The following is a 27,698-nucleotide window of genomic DNA, read 5'->3' on the forward strand; positions in this document are numbered from 1 at the left end:
TTGTGGTTCTGTACAAATTTTAGGATTGTTTGCTCTATTTCTGTCAAGAATGTCATTGGAATTTTGATAAGGATTACTGAATCTGTAGATTGCTTTGGGTAGTATGAACATTTAAGCAATATTCCCCATCCAAGAGCATGGAATATTTTTTTATTTATTTGTGTCAACTTCTAATATCTTATAGGTTTTATGTACAGGTCTTTTACCTCCTTGGTTATATTTTGTTCCTAGATATCTTATTCTTTTTGATACAATTGTAACCGGGATTATTATCTTTATTTCTTTTTCTGATAGTTCATTATTAGTGCATAGAAACACAACTAATTTTGTGTACTGATTTTATATCCTGCAATTTTCCTGAATTTGTTTATTAATTCTAACAGTTTTTTTGTAGTCTTTAGGGTTTTCTATGTATACCATCATATCATTTGCCAATAGAGACAGGTTGTACTTCTTCCTTTCTGATTTGATGCTCAAGTTATTTTTAAATTTCTCTTTTGATTTCTTTGGCCTTTTGGTTGTTCAGTAACATGTTTAATCTCCACATATTTGTAAATTTTCCAGTTTTCCTCTATCCTCTAGAGGTATTATAGTTTTACATTTAGGTATATGTTCCATCTCAAATTAATTTTTGAGTATGGCATGAAGTAAGGGTTGAGGCTTTTTTTTTCCATTTGAAAATCCAATTTTTCTAATATCAGTTTTGAACAGTCTTTCCTTTATCATTAATTTCATTGGTGTCTTTGCAGAAGATCAATGGACTAAATATGCAAGTCTCTATCTGAACTTTCTTTTTTTTTAAAGATTTATTTATTTATTCATGAAATACACACACACACAGAGAGGCAGACACAGGCAGAGGGAGAAGCAGGCTCCTTGCAGGGAGCTTGTTGTGGTACTCGATCCCGGATCCTGGGATCACCCCGGAGCCGGAGACAGACACTCAAGCACTAAGCCACCCAGGCATCTCTCTATCTGAACTTTCTATTGTGTTCCATTAGCCTACTTACCTATTTTTGTGTCAATACCATACTGTAGGATTATAGTCTTAAAATTCAGGTAACTTGTGTACTCCTACTGTCATCTTCTACTGAAAGATTATGTTGGCTATTCTAAGTTCTTTTGCATTTTCATATAAATTTTAAAATCAGCTTGTCAATTTGTATCAAATGTGTATCTCTTTCTGGGCTTGCTCTTCTGTTGATCCATTTGTCTATAATGTCATCAATACCACACTGTCTCGATTACTGTAGCTTTACAGTAAGTCTTAAAGTTGCATAGCATTAGTTCTCCAACTTTCATTTTTTTAAGATTTTATTTGTTTATCTGAGAAAAAGAGAGATGGCACATGAGCAGGGGGGATGGGCAGAGGGAGAAGTAGGCTCTCTGCTGAACATGGGCCCCCCTGACATGCGGCTCCATCCCAGGACCCTGAGATCATGACCTAAGCTGAAGGCAAACGCTTAACTGATGGAGCCACCCAGGTGCCCCTCCAACTTTCTTCTTCAAAATTGTTTTGGCTATTCTAGGTCTTTTGCCTCTCCACATAAACTTTAGAATCAGTTTGTCCATATTCATAAAATCATTGCTGGGATTTTGACTGGTATTCTATTAAATCTGTAGATCAAGCTTGACAATATTGAGTTTTCCTATCCATGAACCTGGAATATCAATCCATTTATTTAGCTCTTCTCTGATTTCATTGATCATATTTGTAGTTTTCTTCATATAGCTCTTATATATATTTTGTTACATTTGTAATTAATTGTTTAACTTTTGAGAGTGCTAATATAAATGATATTGTGTTTTTAATTTCAAATTCCATTTGTTCTTTGTTGGATTATAGGAAAACAACTGACTTTTGCATATTAACCTGTATCCTGCAACCTTGGTATAACTTTTAGTTTCAAGAGTTTTTTTTTACATCATCTGCAAATCTGATTAAAACTATTTTAAAGTTTTTATTTTAATATCAGTTAAGTTTCAAGAATTGTTTATTCTTTTAAATTTTCAACATAGACAATCATATCATCTTTAAAAAAAGAAAATTTTAATTTCTTTCTTCCTGATCTGTATATCTTTTACTTCCTTTTCTGACCTTATTGCATTAGCAAGGACTTCCAATACAATATTAAAAGGGAGTGGAGAGAGGAACAACATTTGCATTGTACCTGATCTTGATGGAAAAGCTTCTAGTTTCTCACCGTTAAGTATCATATTAGCTATAGGGTTTTAAAAATATTTTATTTATTTATTCATGAAAGACACAGAGAAAGAGAGGCAGAGACATAGGCAAAAGGAGGAGGCTCAAGGCAGGAAGCCCAATGTGGGACTCAATCCTGGGACCCTGGGATCACACCCTGAGCTAAAGGCAGAGGCTCAACCGCTGAGCCACTCAAGCATCCCTATAGTTTTTTTTTTTTTTTTAATAGATAGTCTTTACTAAGTTGAAGAGGTTCTCCTCTATTCATTGTTTACTGAGAGTTTTTAGCATGAATGAGTGTTGGATCTTCTCAAGTGCTTTTTCTCAATGTATTGATATATCATGTAGTTTTTCATTTTTATTTTGTTGATGTAATAGATCACATTAATTTATTTCCTAATGTTGAATCAGCCTTGTATACCTGTGATAAATCCTACTTGGTCATGGTATTTTGTTATATTTATACTTTTTTGGATTCACCTTGCTAATATTTTGTTGAGGATTTTTGCATTTATGTTCCTGAGAGATATTGGTTTATGGTTTTCTTCTCTCGGAATGTCTTTGTCTAGTTTTGGTATTAGGGTAATGTTGCCCTTATAGAATGAGTTAGAAATTATTCTCTCAAAAAAAAAATTATTCTCTCTGCTTCTATACTCTGAAAGACATTACAGAGACTTAGTATAATTTCTTCCTTAAATGTTTTGTAGAATTCACCAGTGAACTCATCTGGGCCTGGTACTTTCTGTTTTGAAAGGTTATTAATTATTCATTCAATTTCTTTAATAGATACAGGTCTATTCACATTTTCCATTTCTTCTTGTGTGAGTTTTGGCAGATAATATCTTTCAAGGAATCAGTACATTTCATCTAGATTATCAAATTTGTGGGCATGGTTGTTCACAACTTTGAATCCATAGATCAATTGGGGAGAACTGACATGTTCACATTATGAGTTCTCTAATCCCATTACATTAAAATTTTTCCCCATTTATTTCAATCTTTTAAGAATTCTCTCAATAATGTTTTGTAGTTTTTATTTTAGAAATCTTGCATACCTTTTAAAAAATTTATTGTTAGGCATTTGATATTTTTAACACCATTATAAATGGCATTTTAGGGGATCCCTGGGTGGCTCAGAGGTTTAGTGCCTGCCTTCGGCCCAAGGCATAAACCTGGAGTCCTGGGATTGAGTCCCAAATCGGGCTCCCTGCATGGGGCCTACTTCTCCCTCTGCCTGTGTCTCTGCCTCTCTCTCTCTGTGTCTCTCATGAATAAATAAATAAAATCTTAAAAAATAATGGTATTTTAAAATAGCAGTTTCCAACTATTTGTGGCTAGTACATGGGATTAAAATTAATTTTTGTATTTTGACCTTATATTCTTTGACCTTGTATCAGCTTTTGTTTGTCTTTGGTTAATTTCCTTAATTTTTTAAAGTTTTTTTTTTTGTTACTTAATCTATATATCTATATAGGTATATTTTAGGTCCTTGTGCTTAGTGTTCTTTTTTAACTAGTATGGTTGACATACAATGTTATAATACTTTCAGGTACACAACAGTGATTCAATAATTCTATACATTTTACTATGCTCACAACCATACAGATGTAATTACCTTCTGTCATCATACAATGTTATTACAATATTATTAACTACATTCCTTATGCTGTACTTTTCATCTCCATGACTATTTATTTATAACTGGAAGTTTGTACCTCTTAATAGTCTTCACTTATTTGTGCATCCCCTCTAATCCTGTTCTCTCTGGCAACTGCCAGTTTGTTCTCTGTATTTTTGATTATGGAAAAAAGTTTCCTTTATTTTTAAAGGATCTTTTCTGTTGGATATAGAGTTCTTAGCTTATAGGTTTTTCTTTTTTCTTTCAGCACTTTAAAGATATTATTCCAGGGACACCTGAGTGGCTCAGCAGTTGAGCATCTGCCTTTGGCTCAGGGCTTGATCCTGGGATCCCAAGATCGAGTCCCACACTGGGCTTCCTACATGGAGCCTCCTTATTCATCATGAATAAATAAATAAAATATTTTTTAAAAATGATATTATTCCATTATCTTTTAGCTTCCATTCTTTTTTTAAAAAATATTTTATTTATTTATTTATTTATTCATTCATTCATTCATTCATTCGTTCGTTCACAGGAGACACAGAGAGAGGCAGAGACATAAGTAGAGGGAGAAGCAAGCTCCTCACAGGGAGCCTGATGCAGAACTCAATCCCTAGACTCTGGGATCATGTCCTGAGCTGAAGGCAGACGCTCAACCGCTGAGCCACCCAGGCATCCCTAGCTTCCATTATCTCTGATGTGAAGTAATTTAAAATTCTTATAGATGTTCTCTTGACTCTAATATGTCCTTGTTTACTGTTTTCTTTAAGATTTGTCTGTGGTTTTCAGCAGTTTAATTCTGGTCTACTTAAATGTGGTTCTATTTGTATTTATCCTGCCTGAAGTTCTACTGAATTTCTCAGATCTAGAAGTTTATGTCTTTCAATAATTTTAGAAAAAATTCAATTTTATTTATTCAAACATTTTTCTATTCCTTCTGAGATCCCAATTACATGAATATAAAATCTTTTGATATTATTCCACATGTCCTAGATTCTCTTCTTTTTTCATTCTGTTTTATTTTCTATGCTTCAGTTCAGATAATTTTTAAAAAGATTTTATTTATTTATTTATTTATTTATTTACTTACTTACTTACTTACTTATTTATTTATTCATGAGAGACAGAGAGAGAAAGAGGCAGAGACCCAGGCAGAGGGAGAAGCAGGCTTTCCACAGGAGCCTGATGCAGGACTCGATCCCAGACCTGGATCACACCAAGTCAAAGGCAGACGCTCAACTGCTGAGCCACCCAGGAGTCCTGGTTTGGATAATTTTTATTACCACTTTATATTATTATAATTTAAGTTACATGATCTTTTTGGTTTTGTTTGTTTTGGTGCATTGTGCTACTAAGCCTATCCAATACCTTTTCATTGAAGATATTATATTTTCTGGGGATCCCTGGGTGGCTCAGCGGTTTAGAGCCTGCCTTCAGCCCAGGGCGCGATCCTGCAGTCGCAGGTTCGAGTCCCACGTCAGGCTCCCTGCATGGAGCCTGCTTCTCCCTCTGCCTGTGTCTCCACCTCTATGTGTCTATCATGAATAAATAAATCTTAAAAAAAAAAAGATATTCCACCTATTTGCTGAGATTCTCCCATTTGTTCACTCATTCTGTTCTTTTCTGATAAATCTTTTACTATACTTATAATAGCCGTTTTAAATCCTTGTCTGCTAATTCCAACAACTGGGGCATCTGTAGGTCAGCAACTATAGGATATTTTCTCTTAGATTATAAGTCATATATTCCTGCTTCTTTGTATGTTATTACATTTTCATTCCAGGTTGTATATTGAAAACTGTGGAGACTCTGGATTACATTATGTTATTCTAAAGAATGTTGAGTTTTTTCTGGTGATAGTATCCTTTAAAAACTTTGTTTTAGGTTTTGTTAGGGTGGGCCTATTTTGTTTTTCCCTTTCATCCTGTGGGACAGTCTTTGATTATGGTTTATGGTCCCTTTGACCCTTTTGGGTTTTAGTGGAAAACTTGAGATGTTTATAGATTCTAATTTGCTATAAATTAAACACTGAACTCTGTCTCCCCAACACCTGACAGCAGCTGAAATCTTTGCTCTGCTCTTTTTCTTTCTAGCTGTTGCTTTTTTCTGGATTCCCTGAAGTCACATCCTGTGTATGTATGGGTTAGGGGAGAATCAACAACCTGAGGGAATTTGAATGCATATTTCAGAGCTCCCTGCTCTGTGGCTCACTCCTTCCCAGGATTTTCACCCTTAATTTCCAGCCACTTAGGCAGCCTTGAACTGTGACCTCTATGTCATTATCCTATTAGACTTTTTGTTTCAGTTCTAACTTCTCATATGTCTCGTGAACTGAGAATCATCTTTGGGTGAACAGCTGGATAAATGTAGAGCTCATCTCATTTTCTTTCTCTTTTCAGGGATCTGGTACCCTCTAGCTTCTGCCTGTTCTTTTTTTAATTTTTTTTATTTTTTATTAAATTGCATTCCAGGCCTTAAAAGAGTGGTTTTATTTTTATTTATTTATTTATTTATTTATTTATTTATTTATTTATTCATTCATTCATTCATTCATTCATTCATTTATTCATTCATTAAATATATATTTTTAAAGATTTTATTTATTTATTTACGAGAGACACAGAGAAAGAGAAAGGCAAAGACACAGACAGAAGCAGGCTCCACGCAGGGAGCCCGACATGGGACTCCATCCAGGGTCTCCAGGATCACGCCCTGGGCTGAAGGCAGTGCCAAACTGCTGAGCCACCGGGGCTGCCCTATTTATTAAAGATTTTATTTATTTATTCATGAGAGACACACAGAGAGAGACAGAGAGGCAGGGATACAGGCAGAGAGAGAAGCAGGCCCCATGCAGGTAGCCTGACATGGGACTCAATCCTGGGATTCCAGGATCATACCCTGGGCCGAAGGCATATGCTCAACCGCTGAGCCACCCAGGTGTCCCTAGAAAATAATCTTTATGTTAAGTTACTGAAATTTTGGATTTTTAAAATAGAAGTTATTGTTATTTATGCTAATTAATTTTCACAGGCAATATCCTAATTAGTGATAAAGATATGACTAGAATCTAGTCCTCTGTTTCCTTTGATGGTTAACAAATATAATTCCACATAACTTACATAATTAGCACATTGGTACACTAGTTTGCAACAAAATTTACAACAGTTAAGAACATGCCATTTAATTAATAGAAAAATGGTGACTTACCCAGAGATCTAATGCCTTTTTGTTCAAGAAAGCTGTTTAAAATATTTATATTAAGATTTAATATAAATCCTAGTTCTGGTGTAAGCTTCCAGAAGCCATCCTATGAAATAAAAAAAAAAATTAAGCCACATTATTGAAATTTAATTACATACATAAGATATTAATGTAATAAATAATGTTTCCAATGATCTCATTTCAGTTTATTAAGACATTTCTAAAATTTTTATTATCAAACATTTTATCTTTATTATTTTTTTAAATCAATGTTCTTTATAGAACTATAAGTTCTATTAGTTCTTGATGTACTAGTGACACAATATTGTTGGGAGTCTCAAAAAATACTATGGACATTAGGTATCAGGTGGCACTTATAAATGGTGTTATGTGTTTTTTTCTTCTAGTAATGCTTTGAACTGATGTTTCTCAAACTTTTAAGTAGCAGATTCCTTTTGATCAACATTAAAAATGTGCCTTTATGATGTCTGAAATATGAAAATGACATTTTTTTACTAAATATAAAATTGTAAAAAAAAAACAAAAAAAAACAAAAAAAAATAAAATTGTTATGGTGAATATGGTCTTTAAAAATACTTTACTTATCCTCATTGTCCTCTGCCCACCATACCCAACTTTCTAAGGCTGATGTTTATTACATATTATAAGGTGGTTGTAAGCCTGAACATGGGGATCTTGAACTTGAAGTAGATCGACTCCAGGTCTCAAGGCAACTGATAAAGGGAGCAGAAAGGAGAGTAAGGTCATAGGCAGGTGCACAGACTCTATGGCAATAATTTGAAAAATAAAAGCATTGATATAGGCTAACTAGTATTGAACTAGTTCTAGATGCCAGGTTTTTGTTTTTTAAAAAACCTTTTTAGCCAGTTCTTGTGGAAAATCTTTTATTATATCCACTTTGCAAATGAGGATACTGAGGCACAGAGAAGTTTAAGCAACTTGTTCAAAGTTGCACAGCTAACAAGTAGCAGAGGCATGATTTAAGCCCCAACAGTTTGGTTCCAAAGCCCACAGACAGCAGTATCTGCTATACTGCTTCCAACACTGCTTTCATGTACATTCTTTCAGGTAAAAAATAAAAGCTGGGCAGCTGTTATTATCTTGTTTAAACCTCAAAACCACTTTATGAGGTAGCCATTATTATCATCCCCAGTATATGGGTAAAGAGCCTGAGACTCAGGAAGGTTATCTGACTTGCCTTAAATCACAAAGCAGTAAGACTGAGGCACAAATTTAGTCTCATACTAAATCAAGTTGCTTTTTTCACTTTATATCAAAACAAATAATAATATACGTGAGGCTGGGTCTTAGTACCAGTGCAGGAACTAAATTTATTGGGTGTTTATTAGCTTCACAAATGGAATGATAAACTGTAACACAATCTTACATGTTGAGTCATATTCCCAAGACCATATGTGAACTTCACAATGAGATGTTTACATGATTGTAATTCATCTATCTGTTCTAGAATCTAGGAAATCAAGGTGTTACCCCATGACCCACCCAGGGGTGCTAATATTCAACCAAGGAATATTAATATTCACTTGCATGATATTTTGGCCTAACAATTAAAAGTAGATAGATAAATGCCATCATCAAGCAACTGTATTGTTCAATGACTTTTTTTTTTTTTTAAAGCAGGATTTTATCAATGAAGGAAGCAGTGTGTTGATTTACATTCTTCCACAAGTCACTTACCTCACTAATACACTGGTAAACATTTCAATGACCAGCTACTTTGAGTATTTCTGTTCTGAACTATGAAGCTAATTAACCATACACTTAAGGGTAAATTAGACTAATACCTCAGTTTGTAGACTGAAGAGTTCAGTCCAAGGCACAAAATTCATCCAGCTTTGTTCATCTTTTTGTGACTGAAAGCTTGCAGTAAAGTTACTTCCTCTTATATCAAATTTTGCCGCTTTTTGAAAACAACTACTTGTCAGAAATTCTGGTGTTTCATTATTTTCTGTTGCAAAAAAACATTCATAACTTGAAGGTGACGAAATTCTGGCAGAAAGATCTGTGGAAGAAGACTCCAATTCAGTGTTAGCAAACAGATCTATTGGTGGCTTGTAACTGGTGCTCAAAGGAACTACAGAATTTTGAAAATAAAGAGGAGAATCAGAATGGTAATGAACGTCAAACCCTCTGGATGGACTAGCAGAAGAAACTCTTTTAGGAAGAGACAAAAAAATATTTGGCTGCAGGAGAGAGTCCAACTCATGGGAAATGCTACCAGAATTGTCGGTCTTATGGCTTTGAGAAGTTTCAGGTAGATTAACCTCTCTGGATTTAAATGAGGCACCTAAAAGAGAAGAAAAAGCAGAGGATCCAAAACGTGGGGAAGGTGGTCTGGAAGGGGTACGTGACTCAGGGGTAAAGTCACCCAAAAAGTCAATTTGAAGGTCTTGGTCATTCTTAGATGGACCAAACTGTTTGAGACTCTTAGGACAAGCAAAATGAGCCTTTTTATGACATAGGCGGGGAGGATGAAGGAAACTAGTACCAAAAAAGGGCTGAACTTCCAAACAGGCTGAACTATGGGCAGCAGAAATGCTATAACCAGCTGGTTTTAGGAAAGGGGCAGCTTCACAAAGTGGTAGTTTAAATGAATCAGAAACTCTGGCGTCCAATGGCTTTTCCACATCTCCATGTTCAAAATTGACTATTAAAGGTTTTTCTGATAGTTGGGAACCAAAATCTTCCAAAACATCCAAATCTTCAGAATATTCCAGCCGAGATAATTTAAACTCTCTGTTCGTCAAATGTGGTTGTGGCAGTTTTTCTTTCCATTCAAAGAATGCTGAAAAAGGCTGTCCAAGAGGGAAAAATATAAGGTAAGGAAAAACACAAAATAAAATGAACAATCAAACATACTTCCTATAGTTGACTTCTGAGTAGACAGACATGTAATCATAATCGCTTATCCTAGAGCACTGAAAAGAGTATATATTCAAGATAATTTAAATACAACGTCCTACTTATATAGATACAAATCTTATATAGAGATTTGGAGAGAACAGCAACAATAAATACATCTTCCTTTCTCTATATTCTTAGTGTGCTAAAATTTTCAATACCCCTCATTTTATACAAAAGAAAAGTCAGCACTATAGAAGTGTCTTGTTCAAGATTTTAAAATTAGCAGTATCATAGTGTGTAATTGGCCCTAAAATAAACTGATAATTTGAAATAAATTATTCTGGTCTTTTATTCTGCTGTTCAGAAATATTAAGGAAATGGGAAAACTGAAAAAAAAATTTCAAAAGCTTTAAAGTAACTAAACGAATGCATCTTTATACCAGACTTTAAACGACATGTAAAATAAATGGGAATTGAGGATGATATGCTACTACTATTCCTGGAATATAAAAAGTCTTTCTTAAAAAGATACATGTAAATAAAATCCAGTTTTATATGAATTACAAGTCTTTGAGATATTTTGGAAATAATTAGCCTGGCAGCACCTGATTGGCTCAGTGGGTAGAGCACGTGGCTCTTGATCTTGCAGTTGTATATTTGAGCCCCACACTGGGTGTAGAGATGACTTAAAAAAAAAATCTTAAAAAAAATAATTAGCCTATAATTTTACCAAGGTAAATCAGCTGTTTTTTTTTTTTAAAGTGTAGTCTTTCCCCATTCAGTCATTTCCAGTATACATTTAAATAATTATGCTGCAGAACATATAACAAGACACATATTTGAAAATAACATTTAAAAACAATACTTTTCTGGTTAAATTTCTCTTAATTACAGAAGCAAACTAAATAGAACAATAATGATGGATCAGACCTATCAGATATTAAGGCATTTTATAAAATTACAATAATGAGACATCAATGGAATAGATGGTCCAGCAATAGATCCTAAAACACAGGAATTTAGTAGATGATAAAGATGACATTTTTTAAAAAGCTTTTATTTATTTATTCATTGAGATACAGAGAGAGCGTGAGAGAGGCAGAGACACAGACAGAGGGAGAAGCAGGTTCCATGCAGGGAGCCCAACACGGGGCTCGATCCTGGGACTCCAGGATCATGCCCCCTGCCAAAGGCAGGTGCCAAACCCGCTGAGCCATTCAGGGATCCCTAAAGATGACATTTTAAGTCAATGGGAGGAAAAAGAGTTATCCAATAAACAGTGTTGGGGACAGTGGGTAGCTAATTAGGAAAAGAATAAGGTTAGTTCCATACTTCCTATCTTATACCAGGATAGATTCAAATTGGATGAAAAATTAAATACAAATAAGAAAGCATAAACACTTTAAAATAAAAACTATTTTAAAAAGTAAGAGGACACTTTGAGAAAGCATAATTTCTGAATAGTAAAGCTGTTTTTAAGCATGATAATAAAAACCAAAACAATAAAACAAAAACAAGTAACCCAAAGATCAAAAAATGTGACTGCACTAAGAAATCTGCATGACAAAAAGATGATGAATGACATCAAAATATAAACGGCAAACTGGGACACAAATTTGTGCAACTCAAATTACAAACAGCTAATTTCCCTAATATGTAGTTTTCCCGAAATAAAAAAATTACTAATAACAAAGGCAAAAGACATGTAGATAACACATAGAAAAGAAGATATCTAAGGCTCTTAAGAATATGAAAACATGCTTATCTTCATTCACAAAGAAATGAAAATTAAAATATCACTAACACATTTCTCACCTGTCCAATTTGCAAAGCTCAAACATTTGAATGATACATTGGGTTAAGGAGGGACAGTAAGAGCCTCTTGCATGCTACTGATGTGAGTGTGAATTGACATAACTTACACAGAGGGCAATTTGGTTAGAGTTAATTGAAATTTTCAGAATGGATTTACTTAGGGATCATTGATATACAATAAACTGCATATTTAAAGTGTGTAATCTGAGGAACACCTGGCTGGCTCAGTTGGTGCAGCACCTGACTCCTGATCTCAGGGTCCTGAGTTGGAGCCCACATTGGGAGTAGAGTTTATTTTAAAAAAATAAAGTGCATCATTTGGTGCATTTAAGTAGACATCATGAAGCCATTATCACAATGAAGAGAATGAACATATCCATCACTTCCAAGGTATTCCTGCGCCCTTTTGTAATCCACCTCATTCCTCTCCTCACTATGCCCAGGCAACTACTATTTACTTGCTTTCAGTAACTTTAGAATGGTTTACATGTATTTTGTATCAATGGAATCATACAATTTCTATTCTTCTTTGTTTGACTTCTTTTAGTTAGCATTAACCATCCTGACATTCATCTATGTTGCATGCATCAACAGTTACTTCCTTTTTATTGCTGAGTAGTATTCCATCATATGGCTATATCACAATTTGTTTATTCATTTCCTGATGGTTGTTTCCAACTTCTGGCTACTATAAATAAAGCCACAATGAGTACTTATGCAGAAATCTTTGACCATAAACTTTCATTTCATTTGGCTGGGTCAAATGGTAGGTGTACGTTTTATTTTTTAAGAAACTGTCCAGGAGTTTGTAAAATGATTTTGCCATTTTTAAAAGAAGATTTCATTTATTTATTTGAGAGAGAGAGTGAGAGTGAGAGAGATCACTGAAGGAGAGGGAAAGGGAGAAGCAGACTCCCTGATGAGCAGGGAGCTCGATGCGGGGCTGGGTCCCAGGAACCAGAGGTCATGACCTGAGCTGAAGGTAGATGTTTAACTCACTGAGCCCCCCACCTTGGTTGTGCCATTTTATACTAACCAGCAGGTGCAGGAGAGTTACAGTTGTTCCATATCTTTGCCACATCTAGTACTGTCAGCACCTTTTAGGCCATTCAATTGGGTATATAAAGGTATCTCATTGTGGTTCCAATTTTCATATTCTTATGTGACTCATGATGTTGAACATCTTTTCATATGCTTGTTTGCCATCTGTGTATCTTTTTTGGTGAAGTGTCTATTCAAATCTGTTCATTATCTTATTGGGTTTTCTTATTGAATTGTAAGTTTGCTTTATATATTTCAGATGTCTTTATCAGATGTATTTTACAAATATTTCCTCACAGTCTTTGGTTGGCCCTTTTATTTGCTTAATGGTGTCTTCTGAAGAGCAAAAGTTTTTGATATTAATGAAGTCCAATTCACCAATTTTTAAAAGTTTTTTAAATTTAAGAAACCTTTGTCCAACCCAAATTCATTAACATTTTCTCCTATGTTCTCTTCCAGATATTCTAGCATCAGTTGTTACATTTAAGTCTATATTCCTATATTCTAATCTTTGCAAATGGTCTGAGTTAAGGATAAAAGTTCAATTATTTTTTCACTTTTATTTTTTTACTTAAATTCAATTAACATATAGTGTATTATTAGTTTCAAAAGTAGAGTTCAGTGATTCACCAGTTTTATATAACACCCAATGCTCATTACATCCCATGCCCTCCTTAATGTCTATCACCCAGTCACCCCATTCCCCTATCCCCCTCCTTCCAGCAACTCTGTTTTCTATGATTCAGAGTCTCTTATGGTTTGTCTCTCTCTCTCTCTCTCTCTGATTTTTGTCGTTTTATTTTTCCTTCCCTTTCCCTATGCTCCTCTATTTTGTTTCTTAAACTTCACATGTGAGTGAGATATAATTGTATTTCTCTGATTGACTAATTTCACTTAGCATAATAACCTCTAGTTCTATCCATGTCATTACAAATGACAAGATTTTTTTTTGATGGCTGAGTAGTAGTCCATTGTATATATACACCACCTCTTCTTTATCCATTCATAAAGATGTTGATGGACATCTGGGCTCTTCCTGTAGTTTGGCTTTGCAGACATTGCTGCTATAAACAGTGGGGTGAGGTGCTCCTTTGGATCACTATATTTGAATTGCTGAAGTAAATACCCAGTAGTGCAATTACTAGATTGTAGGGTACCTCTATTTTTACATTTTTTACATGGTGAATCTTCATACTCTTTTCCAGAGTGGCTGCACCAGTTTGCATTCCCACCAACACAGTAAGAGGTTCCCCTTTCTCCACGTCCTCACCAACATCTGTAGTTGCCTGACTTGTTAATTTTAGCCATTCTGACAGGTGTGAGGTGGTATCTCATTGTGGTTTTGATTTGTATTTCCCTCATGATGAATGATGTGGAAGATATTTTCATGTGTCTGTTGACCATGTGTATGTCTTTTTTGGAGAAATGTCTGTTCATGTCTTCCATACGCTTCTTGACTGGATTTTTTGTTCTTTGGGTGTTGAGTTTGATAAGTTCTTTATAGATTTTGGATACAAGCCCTTTATCTGATAAGACACTTGCAAACACCTCCCATTCTGTCTGTTATCTTTTAGTTTTGTTGATGGTTTCTTTTGCTGTGCAGAAGCTTTTTATCTTGATTAAGTCCCAATAGTTCATTTTTGCTTTTGTTTCCCTTGCCTTCATAGATGTGTCTTCCAAGAAGTTGCTGTGGCCAAGTTCAAAAGGGTTGTTGCCTGTGTTCTCCTCTAGGATTTTAATGGATTCTTGTCTCACATTTAGATCTTTCATCCATTTTGAGTGTATTTTTGTGTATAGTGTAAGAAAGTGGTCCAGGTTCATTCTTCTGCATGTGGCTGCCCAATTTTCCCAACACCATTTGTTGAAGAAACAGTCTTTTTTCCACTGGAAGTTCTTTCCTGCTTTGTCAAAGATTAGTTGATCATAGGGTTGAGGGTCCATTTCTGGGTTCTCCATTCTGTTCCATTGATCTGTGTGTCTGTTTTTGTGCCAGTACCACACTGTCTTGATTACAGCTTTGTAGTACAGTTTGAAGTCAGGCACTGTGATGTCACCACCTTTGGTTTTCTTTCTCACCATTCCTTTGGCTATTTGGGGTCTTACCTGGTTCTGTACAAATTTTACGTTTGTTCCAGCTCTGTGAAAATGCTGGTGGTAGGTTTTTTTTTTTTTAATTCAATTTAATTAACATACAGTACTACCAGTTTCAGAGGTAATTTAGTGATTCATTAGTTTCATACAACACCCGGTGTTCATTACATAAGTGCTCTCCTTAATGCCCCTTACTCAGTTACCCCATCCACCCACCTCCCATTGGTGGTAATTTGATAAGAATTGAATTGAATGTATAGATTGCTTTAGGTAGTATAGACATTTTAACAATATTTGTTCTTCCAATCTATGGGCATGGAATGTTTCTTTGTGTCTTCCTCAATTTCTGTCATAAGTGCTCTATAGTTTTCAGAGTACAGATCCTCTACCTCTTTTGTTAGGTTTATTTCTAGGTATCTTATGGTTTTGGTGCAATTGTAAATGGGATTGATTCCTTGATTTCTCTTTTTGCTGCTTCATTATTGGTGCATAGAAATGCAGCTGATTTCTGTGCATTGATTTTATATCCTGCCACATTGCTGAATTCCTAGCAATTTTTTTGTAGAGTCTTTTGGGTTTTCTACATAGAGTATGTTGTTTGCAAAAAGTGAGTTTGATTTCCTCTTTCCCCATTGGGATGCTTTTTATTTCTTTTTGTTGTCTGATTGCTGAGGCTAGATGGCTGGAATTATGTTGAACAGTGGTGAGAGTGGGCATCCCTGTCATGTTTCTGACCTTAAGGGAAAGGCTCTCATTTCTTCCCCATTGAGAATGACGTTCACTGGGGGCTTCTCATATATGGTCTTTATGATGTTGAGATATATTCCTTCTATCTCTACTTCCCAGAGGGTTTTTTTTTTTTATCAAGAAAAGATGCTGTATTTTGTCAAATGCTTTTTCTGCATCTATTGAGAGGGCCATATGGTCTTTATTCTTTCTTTTATTAATATGGTGTATCACATTGATTTGTGGATATTGATTTGTGGATCCTTACAGCCCAGGAATAAATCTTACTTGGTGAATAATCTGTTGGATCCAATTAGCTAGTACCTTGTTGAGAATTTCTGCATCTATGCTCATCAGGGATATTGGTCCGTAATCCTTCTTTTTAGTGGGGTCTTTGTCTGGTTTTGGGATCAAGGTAATGCTGGCCTCACAGAATGAGTTAGGAGGTTTTCCTTCCATTTCTATGTTTTGAAACAGTTTCAAAAGACTAGGTATTATTTCTTCTTTAAATGTTTGGTAGAATTCCCCTGGGAAGCCATCAGGCCCTGAACCCTTGTTTGTTGGGAGATTTTTGATTACTGATTCAATTTCTTTGCTGGTTTTTGTTAAGATTTTATAATTTTTCCTGTTTCAGTTTTGGTAATTTATGTTTCTAGGAATCTATTCATTTCTTCCAGATTGCCAATTTTTGGCATATAATTGCTCACAATATTCTCTTTTTTTAAAAATTTTTATTTATTTATGATAGTCGCACAGAGAGAGAGAGAGAGAGGCAGAGACACAGGCAGAGGGAGAAGCAGGCTCCATGCACTGGGAGCCCGACGTGGGATTTGATCTCGGGTCTCCAGGATCGCGCCCTGGGCCAAAGGCAGGTGCCAAACCGCTGTGCCACCCAGGGATCCCACAATATTCTCTTATAATTGTATTTCTGTGGTGTTGGTTACGATCTCCCCTCTTTCATTGGTGATTTTATTTATTTATTTTATTTATTTGGGTCCTTTCTCTTTTCTTTTTGATAAGTCTGGGTTTATCAATTTTGTTAATTCTTTCAAGGAACCAGCTCCTACTTTCATTGATATATTCTTTTTTTTTTTCTTCTGTATCATTGATTTCTGCTTTAACCTTTATTAATTCTCTTCTCCTGCTGGATTTAGGCTTTGCTTTGCTATTCTTTTGCCAGCTCCTTTAGGTGTAAGGAGATTATGTATTGGAGACTTTTCTTGCTTCTTGAGGAAGGCCTGTTTTGCTATTGAGCATCTTTTCATGTGATTACTGACCATTCATATATCTTCTTTGTAGAAATGTCTATTCAAGTCCTTTGCCCTATTTAACAAATTATTTAAAGATGTATTTATTCATATGAGAGAGAGGGAGGGAGGGAGGGAAGGAGGGAGGGAGGGAGGGAGAGAGAAAGAGAGAGAGAGAGAGGGAGGAGAGTAGAGGAGGGGCAAAAGGAAGGAATATTCATGCAGACTCCCTGCTGAATATGGAGGCTGGATCTCATGACCCATGAGATCACCACCTGAGGTGAAACCAAGAGTCAGATGCCCAACCAACTGAGCCACTCACCTGCCCCTGCCATATTTTTGAATTGGGTTGTTTGTTTTGTTGTTGTTGAATTTTAGGAGTTCTATATATTCTGGATATTGATCCTTTATCAGATATATCACTTTTAAGTATTTTCTCCCATTCTGTGGGTTATCTTTTTATTCTGTGGGGAATCTTTTGATGTGCAAAAATTTTTTAATTTTCACGAAATCCAATTGCTCTATTTTTTCTTTTTTTACTTTTGCCTTTGGTGTCATGTCCTGACAGATTATTGTTAAATCCAGTGGGTGAAGATTTGTCCTGTTTCTTCTAAGAGTTTTTATTGTTTTAGGCCTTACATACAGGTCATAGATCCATTTTGAGTTAATAACCTAGTATATGATACTAGGTTAAGAGTCTAATATGATTCTTTTGCATGCAGATCTCCAGTTTTTTCAGTGGTGTTTGTGCTTTCCTCAATGAATGGTCTTGGTACCAGTGTCAAAAATCATTTGACTACATACTCAATGGTTTATTTCTAGGATCTCTATTGTATTCCATTGGCCTAAAGAAGTCTGTCTTCATACCAATATCACACTGCTTTGATTACTGTACCATTCGGGTAAGTTTTGAAATCAGTTAAGTGTGAGTCCTCCATTTTTGTTTTTCTTTTTTCAAGATTATTTTGGCTATTTGGAGTCCCTTGAAATTCCAAATGAATTCTAGGATGGATTTTTCTACTTCTTCAGTAACATTGCTGAGCTTTTTTTTTTTTTTTTTTTAAAGATTTATTTATTTATGATAGACAGAGAGAGAGAGAGAGAGAGAGGCAGAGACACAGGAGGAGGGAGAAGCAGGCTCCATGCCCAGAGCCCGACGCGGGACTCGATCCCGGGACTCCAGGATCGCGCCCTGGGCCAAAGGCAGGTGCTAAACCACTGAGCCACCCAGGGATCCTCCATTGCTGAGCTTTTGATAGAGATTGCATGGAATCTATAGGCTTCCAATATTGACACTTTATTAATATTAAGTCTTGCACTGTCCTATCTTCAAGTTCACTACTTCTTTCTTCTGCCTCTTCAAATCTGCCTTTGAATCTCTCTAGTGAATTTTTCATTTCAGGTATTATACTTTTTAGCTCCAGAATTTCTTTTTGCTTTATTTTTAGGTCTTCTATCTCTATTGATAGTTTCATTTTGCCCATTCATCATTTTCTTTACTTTTTCTACACCTTCTTTTAGTTCTCTGAATATCTTTAAGATCATTGTTTTAAAGTCTTTGTCTAGTATATTTGTCATTTTGTATTTTTCAGGGACAGTTCCTGTTGTTTTATTTTTTCTTTTGTTTGGGCCATACTTTCCTGTTTCTTTGTATGCCTCATGATTTTTCCCCTTGAACACTGAATATTTGAATCTAATTAATGTGGTAATTCTGGATATGAGATTCTCCTTCTTCCCCAGTGTTTATTGTATTTTTGTTATTCTTTTTTTTCTTTTTTAATTGTTGTAGGCTGATAATCAGACTAAAGTGTAAACTTAATGTCTTAAGTCTTTTCTGAGCCTTTCCTTGGGTATGGGCAGTTACTTTTAAATTATCCCCATATATATATGGTTGTTTTTTAATGTCCTGTCTTCAATGTTTGACTCCCAAAAGGGGAAGAGCAAAAAATGAGCAGGAGGAATAAAGATGCAGGCTCTTTTAATCTCCTGGAAATTGCTTCAGCCAAAGGGGGAGGGGTTTGCAACAATGGGAGAGGTGGACCAAAGGCAGCCTACCTCTTTGTCTGCTAATTGGGATACTGCCCGTCTATTTTGTGGCAGTTACAACTTCTCTTCTCTCTAGGGAGAACTTCAAAATGGATCAAAGAAAATGAATGTTGCATATATTGTGTTTTCCCAAAATTCCTCTCAGATTTTTCCCTTAGATTCTAAATTCCTAAATTTTGGCAGTTTTATTTTGCTAACCTAGATACCCAAGGATCTTATTAGCCCTGTTTTGTTCCTTTGGTACCAAAAACTACTTCCAGTTTCTATGGGAGTCACATTTCTAAATTTTTACTTCTGGCTACAACGGCTACAGTATAAAGTACTATAAACTTTAAGAATTATTAGTGGTGGGCAGCCTGGGTAGCTCAGCGGTTTGGCGCCACCTTAAGCCCAGGGCATGATCGTGGAGACCCAGGATCAAGTCTTGCATGCGGCTCCCTGTGTGGAGCCTGCTTCTCCCTCTGCCTGTGTTTCTGCCTCTCTATCTCTCTGTTTCTCTCGTGAATGGATAAATAAAATCTTTTATTATTTAATTTTATTAATTTATTAATTTTATTTAATAATAAGATGATATTTTATTATTAAAAAAAAGAATTATTAGTGGTAAATTTAGATTATCAGGTGGGACTTTTATCACTACTTTCATGACCAACCTATTAATTACTTAGAATCAGTGACTTTGGTTTCTTGTATGACAATTTATTTGTTATGAATGAAGCCAAATCATAGTTTTTCCCCTTTGGTACTTCATATATATATATATATAGCTATATATATGAGTGGTGACTTTGTCAGTTATGTAACAGCTTTTTTATAAATGTGCAAATATTTTCCATTATGAAGGAAACAACAGTTTCTGCATATACAAACATTAAGGGTGCTATTTTAAGCAAAGGGTTCCCCTTGACCATCATACAGATATAAAAACACAATATTAATTTATTTGGTAATTAACATTTACCTGTGCCACACTGTCTTCCAGTTGCTCTTCCTGCCAGCCTATGTATGGCAGAAAATCTATATCTTCTTTGGCAATAAGTTCCGAAATATTTGGAATATCAAGAAAAGGTGACTCCTTACCATCCTATATTGAGTCACAATTAGGTAAAAACAAAACAGACATTATCAAATTAAATAATTATTATTCTAAAGCCCAGTAAATCCTTAGTTTGAAATATGTATGGGTTTCAGATTAGAGTGTGTGTCCTGGGCCACAAGAGAGAAAGAAAGAGGCTAAAAAGACAAGTATACTCAGTTGATTGGTTTTCCTCTTTATTGAGCTGGGTGTGGGTATTGTGCTAAGTGCCTTCTGTTGTGGGCTTTCCTCTTAAACTTATGAAAGAGAAAAGGTGTCTCTCAGGGTGAGGGAAACTCAAGCCCTTTCTATTTTTTGAGGATCTTGCATTAATAAAAGATGAGAAATGCCAAAATGTAACAAAATTATAGTGTATCTCAGAAGTACACATATACCTAAGTAATAATTATAACAATAAAAATATAACACATGTGACTCATTTAGAGAGATTATCATGAGCTCTAACATTGAGGCCCTTCATGAATGCAAGGCCCTGGTTTGATGGTCCTTTTTGCCTTTTCCCTCCCTGCTCTTCACAAGCCATGAACATGGATATTATCTGTGACAGTGCAAGAATAATTTTCTTAATATGTAAATACGAATGAAATAACCATAAAATAACAATACATACCCTTTTCTCAACTGCCACGAAGCTTGTAAATTGTGTTATGAGAGAGTTTTCTTTACTGAGTTTAATAATCAGAGATTTTAAGATTTGCTTCTTCATCTAAAATAGAATCAAACAAATGAAGCCATGTCTTATTTTATTTTTCACTGTTTAGCTATGCATGACCAATAAAATAAGTATTAAATAATAAAAAATGTGTTTTTCTATAAAATAAACCATTTTATAATTAGTATTTCAAATGAAATTGAGTCAATGGCCCTGTCTAAATGTCTAGAGTAGCTGACTCAACATTCCCTGCAAAATAGGATCAAGTGACTGGCTAAATCATAGAAAAAAATAATTCATGTTTATATAGCTCTTTATGGTTACAAAGAATTCTCACTCTCAAGTGTGGTGAGTTTCTGCATTCTTTTACAGGCAGTCTGTGTCTCCCATTTTAAAGATGGGGAATCCCAAGGCATGGAGTAGTGGAGTGACTTGTTCAAGACCATTTGGTGGCAGGGCTGGTCATGGCCTTAAGTAAAACAGAACACAAGGCTGCTAATCCAAGGACAGCCAAGGAGAACAGTGAAAACAAAAGACCATCCACCACCTCCATGACTGTATTAACAGCCAGGTGAGACACTCTGGTTCCTTTTTTCTGGGACTACTGCTCCTACACTCATTTAAGTTCATGGCTACAGATGGACCAGCCCATCAGGTCCACTGGCTGAGTGGGACCCCAGCCTGGGATCCTCATTGGGTCAGGAAGAAGCAGCAGGGTGGGCTTTGGCTTCATTGTGTCTTTAGCTGGTCATCCACATGTCCTGCACCTGGGCTGCTTCATCACTAAGATGAGAATGACCAATGACTACAGTATATGAGACCTGAGGTAATTTTTATGCCAGATACTCACTAATGTTCTCTGAGCTCTCCTCTGGCCTCTTTCTGATGAATATAATCATTACAGAATTCTTAGGAAACTAATGACATCAGTTCTTTCATTAATTCATTCAACAAACACTTACTGAGCACCCTGTAGCCCAGGAGCAGAAAATACAGATACAATGATGAATGCCCCCCTACCACATATTTCTCCATCCAGCTATCCTCACTTTACATTTCCATGGATAAATCCATTTAAGAAGAACCAATAACAATGAAAAGAGCAAACCTCATGATTCGTTTCATTTTCATGGAGAATGCCATCTTCATAATCTCGGATTAGACCTCGTGCTGTCAGTTTGTGGATGATCTATGTTAAAGCAGCAAAGGGGGAAAAAAGATTCCAATGGCTTCTGATCAAAGTCCTACTTAGAAAAACACTTTTAAAATTGAGATATAATAGTACATACAATAAAAAATTTACCCTTTTTAAGTGTACAGTTTGATGAGTTATAACAACATACACCTCTGTGACCACCATCGAAATAAAGACACTGAACAATCCCTTCACTTTCAGAAGTGAAGGGCATAAGAAGCCCCTGGCATCCACTCATCTGTTTTCTGTGCCTACAGTTTTGCCTTTGCTATAAAAAAGCATTTTGCAAGTTCAATGCATTTCAAAAATTTTAAACTATTATTCTACTGTAGGAAGAGTCAGCGTAGTGCTGTGATACCTAACCAAATGTGACCTCCACTCTGAAGGGCAGGGGCAGCAAAACATGTACTGGGAGGTACCACTGAGGGACCTTCCCCTTTCTCTCCAGTAACTAAGAAACACAACTGATTTTAACATCAATATTTGCTTCCAACGATAATTCCAACTCTTTTGCCATTTTGTTATCAATAAGGCCACAGTTCTTTAGACATACAGCTATAAAAACTGCAATTTTATAGAAAATGACCTCTTTCCAGCTAAAATTCTCTTACTTATTAATTCGCCCCTTAGATTCAATTTTTAAAACAATATGGAGATTCTTTCAAGTTCTATACATATATCGCTGGCAAATAATAAGTTATAATTGATTCAGGGCCCAAAAGTAAGCCATATTTTATTTAAAGAAACAAAAAGTCCACAAAGTCTGGGAAATAGTCTGGGCTTGCAAATAGTCCCATGAGTAGCAAGCTAGTATATATACTAGATAGGCTAGGGATTTTCCAGGTCTGATTCTAATGCAAATACTACAAGCTTTTTGGGGATAATTTATTTGCTTTTAACCCCTAAGTAGAAAAAACAAACACATTCTCAATATGTTTACTCTTAGTCCAGTACTGTTATACTTCATATTTCAAAATAACATAAGTGGATCCGTGGTACTTCATTTTTATTGCATCTTGAACCACTTCGAGAATCTCCCTAAAAATGTGCATGTATAGAATACCAAATTTAATTGCAGTTATTTATATCCACTGATGCCCATATGGATATACCTAGACTCAAGCACCCCAGAAGAATTGCTGCATTAGAAACTGAATGAAAGGGTAGCCCAGATGGCTCAGCGGTTTAGCACCGCCTTCGGCCCAGGGCGTGATCCTGGGGACCGGGGTTCGAGTCCCATGGCAGGCTCCCTGCATGGAGCCTGCTTCTCCCTCTGCCTGTGCCTCTGCCTCTCTCTCTCTCTGTCTCATGAGTAAATAAATAAAATCTTAAAAAAAAAGAAAGAAACTGGGAACCCTGGGTGGCGCAGCGGTTTAGCGCCTGCCTTTGGCCCGGGGCGCGATCCTGGAGACCCGGAATCGAGTCCCACGTCGGGCTCCCGGTGCATGGAGCCTGCTTCTCCCTCTGCCTGTGTCTCTGCCTCTCTCTCTGTCTCTGTGTGTGACTATCATAAATAAATAAAAATCTAAAAAAAAAAAAATTAAAAAAAAAAAGAAAGAAACTGAATGAAAGTGTCCTCATTTGTACAGATAACAATTCTCCATATCCTATTGTGTATTGAAGTGTCAATAAGAAAAACAACAACAAAAGAAGTACATAGAGTATTACATATATGAAAATATAAAATCATTACAACTTTCAAACAGTGAGTTCACAGTTAACATTTTGAATCTTACAGTTCCAGTTGTCTTCTGAAGTTCAGTAGTTGATACTATTGTAGAAAATTCTTTCTCTTGAATTAATGCACATAAAGTTGCCTGAAATGGGACAGTGGTAGAATCCCTTTTTAGCTTTTATACTCCACAGTATCTTAGTTTCACAGTGATTTTCTGTCCCCCTTTAATGGAAATTAAAAGGCTCCCCCATGTCCTTAGTTAACTACCCATTAGGTTTCCAGAAGGAGAAAATCTGCCAGCATATTATGATTTGGGAGGAGGAGAAGGAAGAAAAGAGAAAGAAAAGAGAAAGAAAATTGTTGGTAACATATGTTGCTCTTCCCATAGTAAAACAAGCTGTGTGCTTCCTTACCTGTGTACAATGAGGAACAAATCCATAGACAAGGAGTCGATCATTGTGGAACAAGGACTGCACATGGGCAGGGGCCTGCAGAGGCTCAGGTGCATCTGTACTTAGTAGCTGCCATTTGATGGAGACAGAGTGGCAACTTGGGGAATGTAACCTAGTCATTTGGTCTTCTATCTATTTATAAGAGATGAGTTATTTCTCTTTCAGTGTTACATCCAGAAAAGTTACTTAACACAAAATAATTTTATATTCTATATTTTGGGATTTGTAGCTCTTTGCTTTTTGTTGTTATTGTTCTTCTCTTTCCTACTTAAGGTACTTCTTCAAAAAGATTTTAAATATAATTCTTAATAGCATTAGCACATAATTTAAATATGCAAATTATTCCATTAGTTAACTACTAATGTACAACTTTGGCAGAGAGTAGATTCCAGTTATAAAAATTAATCCTACAGAGGACTTCAATAGATATTTCTCCAAAGAAGATATACAAATGGCTAATGAACACATGAAAAGATGTTCAACATTACTAGTCATTAGGGAAAAGCAAATCAAAACCCCTCTGGGATACAACTTCACACCCTAGGATGGTTATTATGAAACAAAAACAAAAATCAGAAAACAACAAGTGCTATCAATTATGTAAAATAAATGGAACTCTAGTACATTGCTCAATGGGAATGTAAAATGATGTAGCCACTATGAACAACAGTATGACATGCTGTCTCCTAAAAAACAAAACAGAATTACCATTTGACCCAGAAATTCCACTTCTGTTTTATACCTAAAATAACTGGAGTCAGACCTGAACACATGCTTATTTGCCAATACTCATAGCAGCATATTCGCAACCACTAAAAGGTAGAAACAACCCAAATGTCTATCAACAAATGAATGGATAAACAGAATGTGGTATGTGTTCACAATAAAATATCATTCAGTCTTTAAAAAGGAAGAAAATTCTGACACATGCTACAACTTGGATAGACCTTGGAAACATTATACCAAATGAAATAAGCCAGGCACAAAAGGACAAATATCATTATGATTCTGCTTTCATGAAGTATCTAAAGTAGTCCAATTCATAGTGACAAAATGTAGAATGGTAGTTGCCAGAGGCTGGGGGAGAGTGGAATTGGGAGCTGTTGTTTAATGAGTAGTTTCTGTTTGGGATGATGAAAAATTCTAGAGATGGATGGTGGTGATGGTTGCACAACATTGTGAATATACCTTAATGCCACAGAATGCCTTTTAGGAACAGTTAAAATGGTAAATTTTATGTATACTTGCTTCTAAAAAATCTCTCCATGATGCTTTATAAAGAAGAAATTAGGGGTGCTTGGGTGGCTCAGCTGGTTAAGTGTCTGCCTTCAGCTCAGGTCATGATCTCAGGGGAGTGAGTCAGCGGGGAGTCTGCCCCTCCCTCTCTCCCTCACGTCACTAGTGCTCTCTCTCTTGCTCTCTCTTAAATAAATAAATTTAAAAAAAAAGAATAAATCAAACTATTATCTAGGACAATGACTCAATTAAGGAGAATGTGTTCCTACTAGGTGTGAGACAGACAGTAACTAAGTAACTATGCCTTCAGTACCTTTGTCCTTTTCCTAGGTCCCCTTTCCATTAATGAAAACAGAAGTTACTATCGCTAGATTTATAGAAGATACTATTTCCACATGTAAACATAAAACTAGAAATAAGATGTTTGAGAAACGTACCTGTTTTTTCCAACTATGTTTGGATTTTGAGTTAAAATACTCAAACACTCCGGCACCGTACTGGGACAAAGTCCTTAACATATGACGATTTGCTGTAGAACTGATCACATTTTACATGTTTTAATTTTCAAGAAATTTGAGAAACATTTTTGAATTTCATGTAGTTAACAATGTTGACATAGCTCAAAACTCAATAGATGATACATTACATGCAGAAGAATTACTTTTCTGTAGTTGAAGAGATAAAACTCAAGACGGACAGTATGAAGCATCTGAAGGTTTGGGTAATTTAAACTCTCATATATCAGAAAACATATTTCTTTTTCGCAATAGAATAAAAGAGCAGAAATTCTTGACTCCTGGTTTACCAAAGGAGGAATAGAGGATTCTGAAAACCTCCCAAAAGTTATCAGAATACTGATAAAAATATCAATCTACTTTCAATGAGTATCAGTTACCCAAATTTGATTCCACAGGCCAAGAACTGGCAGAGCTAATAAAATCTGTATCTTAAAATATGATGTGCATCTAGATGGCAAAAGAGATAAAGAAGTCCCTTTTAGCTATTTAAATAATAATGTCCTATTGAAAATTTCTCTCAATAATAATTCTATAACTATTAAGAAAGTCTTTCTTAGAGAGGTTCCTTCTGAAATAGTAAAGAAACAATTCTTTTTCAGGAAAAGAGCTTAAAGTTATTTCTGAAATATTTCTTAGACTATTGACTAAGGACTGGACTTGTCTTTAGTCTTCAAAATTAATTGGTGGTGATTACAACACCAATTAGATAATCCCCCTAAGCTGGAGTTTATTTGTATTTTATCGGTTTCATCAGCTAATGAAGCTACCTGATGCATGGATCTCAGAGGACAGTTTGTTACAACAGGTAGGATGAACAGTCTCTACTCCTGGAGAACTCACATACTGCTAGTTTGTGAATACCAATGAGCATATATAAAATGAGGCAGAAACAGAAAGATCCTAAAAACCCAGCAGAAAATCAGTAAAAATTCCAGCTCCCTCAGGCTGGGTCATGTCAAAGCACAAAGTCATCTCCCAAAGGAGATTCATACTCACTCCCCCTCACCCCAGCACCCCTCCCCTTATTTCCTTCCTGGTACCTGGGAAAATCCATCTCCCCTTACAGGCAATTGACTGCTTGCTGTCTGTCTCCCTGTATACAGCACTATAGTCCAGCATCAAAGAGTGTCTGTCTCATGACAGGCTCTTGGCAAAGAAGGAATCAACAGGGCCCAGTATCTTCACCACTGAGGTCTGAGCCATGACCCTAGCACAGCCTCTGCTACATGGTCAGGGGAGTGGGGAGGTATGGCTGTGACGAGGAAGATGGAACAGGGCACCGATTCAGGCACAGAAGGGGACATGTCCCTGCAGCACATTAGGGCCAGCCACCCGGTATCTGCAAGTTAATCAGGTAAAGTCCATTTAGGAATAATTCCTGGGAGAGTCCACTGTGGGCTGGATCAATTTCCTGGTTGGTCTGTGGTGTTCTGTTAGGCCTCAGATTAGAGAAGAGGACTAGGAGCTGTGACTGAGGAGGAGGGGCAGAGAGAACGAAGGAGCCCTCTGGGCAGGCAGGTCTGCACTGGGTATGCCAGGGTGTGGAGGGCCCCAGCTGAGGCCTGAGGAGCACCCCTAGCCCAGGACAGTACAGTGGCTCCAGGGAGCACCGATAGCCACCACTCTCATTGCTATCCCTACCCCTTGTTGAGGGGCTGTCCTGCTCCATGTACCACCTCAGGATAACGAGGCCTGGCTATCACAGGCCAGGATGGTGACTATGTGAGGGAGAGTCCAGAGAGACCAGGGTTCAGCCATGCTCTGTGCAAACACCAGTTGGGACCCTTCTGTTTGGTGTTTTCTTTATACCCTATACCTCAGATCAATCCAAAAAAGCTAACTATGACTGGGGAGGGGGTTCATTCCAACAATCATGGGGGTCTAGCCTCCTGAGATAAAGATCGTATATCCATCACAGGGTTTGAAAATGCAAATGTGCCCAGCCACCATGTGTGAAGGAGCAAGGAGCCTGGGTGGAGGCCCACCCAGAGCAGTAG

At 36.3% G+C, this 27,698-nt stretch overlaps 1 protein-coding gene and 1 long non-coding RNA gene across 9 annotated transcripts in view; one reads left to right on the plus strand and one right to left on the minus strand.

The window, feature by feature from the left end:
- LOC144295875 (uncharacterized) overlaps window positions 1–27,698 on the plus strand; it is a 59,763-nt gene that overhangs the window by 17,937 nt on the left and 14,128 nt on the right. For 5 of the 6 annotated variants that reach the window (XR_013362997.1, XR_013362998.1, XR_013362995.1 and 2 more), the window contains exon 5: window positions 20,998–21,196. The exons of the other annotated variant lie outside the window; for it this stretch is intronic. This is a non-coding gene — a long non-coding RNA (uncharacterized LOC144295875). The remainder of the gene's footprint in view (window positions 1–20,997; window positions 21,197–27,698) is intronic. 6 annotated transcript variants of the gene reach the window in all.
- PARP4 (poly(ADP-ribose) polymerase family member 4) overlaps window positions 1–27,698 on the minus strand; it is a 95,686-nt gene that overhangs the window by 10,539 nt on the left and 57,449 nt on the right. For 2 of the 3 annotated variants that reach the window (XM_077868455.1, XM_077868454.1), the window contains 8 exons: window positions 25,621–25,720; window positions 23,909–24,079; window positions 23,557–23,637; window positions 21,734–21,814; window positions 20,584–20,679; window positions 19,839–19,961; window positions 8,852–9,862; window positions 7,032–7,131 (listed from right to left, as the gene is read on the minus strand). In XM_077868455.1, coding sequence (XP_077724581.1) covers window positions 7,032–7,131; window positions 8,852–9,862; window positions 19,839–19,961; window positions 20,584–20,679; window positions 21,734–21,814; window positions 23,557–23,637; window positions 23,909–24,079; window positions 25,621–25,720 — 1,763 coding nt within the window. The remainder of the gene's footprint in view (window positions 1–7,031; window positions 7,132–8,851; window positions 9,863–19,838; window positions 19,962–20,583; window positions 20,680–21,733; window positions 21,815–23,556; window positions 23,638–23,908; window positions 24,080–25,620; window positions 25,721–27,698) is intronic. The other variant, XM_077868456.1, reaches the window with a different exon arrangement.

The sequence above is a fragment of the Canis aureus genome, chromosome 24 (assembly GCF_053574225.1).
Source record: "Canis aureus isolate CA01 chromosome 24, VMU_Caureus_v.1.0, whole genome shotgun sequence".
Taxonomy (NCBI): domain Eukaryota; kingdom Metazoa; phylum Chordata; class Mammalia; order Carnivora; family Canidae; genus Canis; species Canis aureus.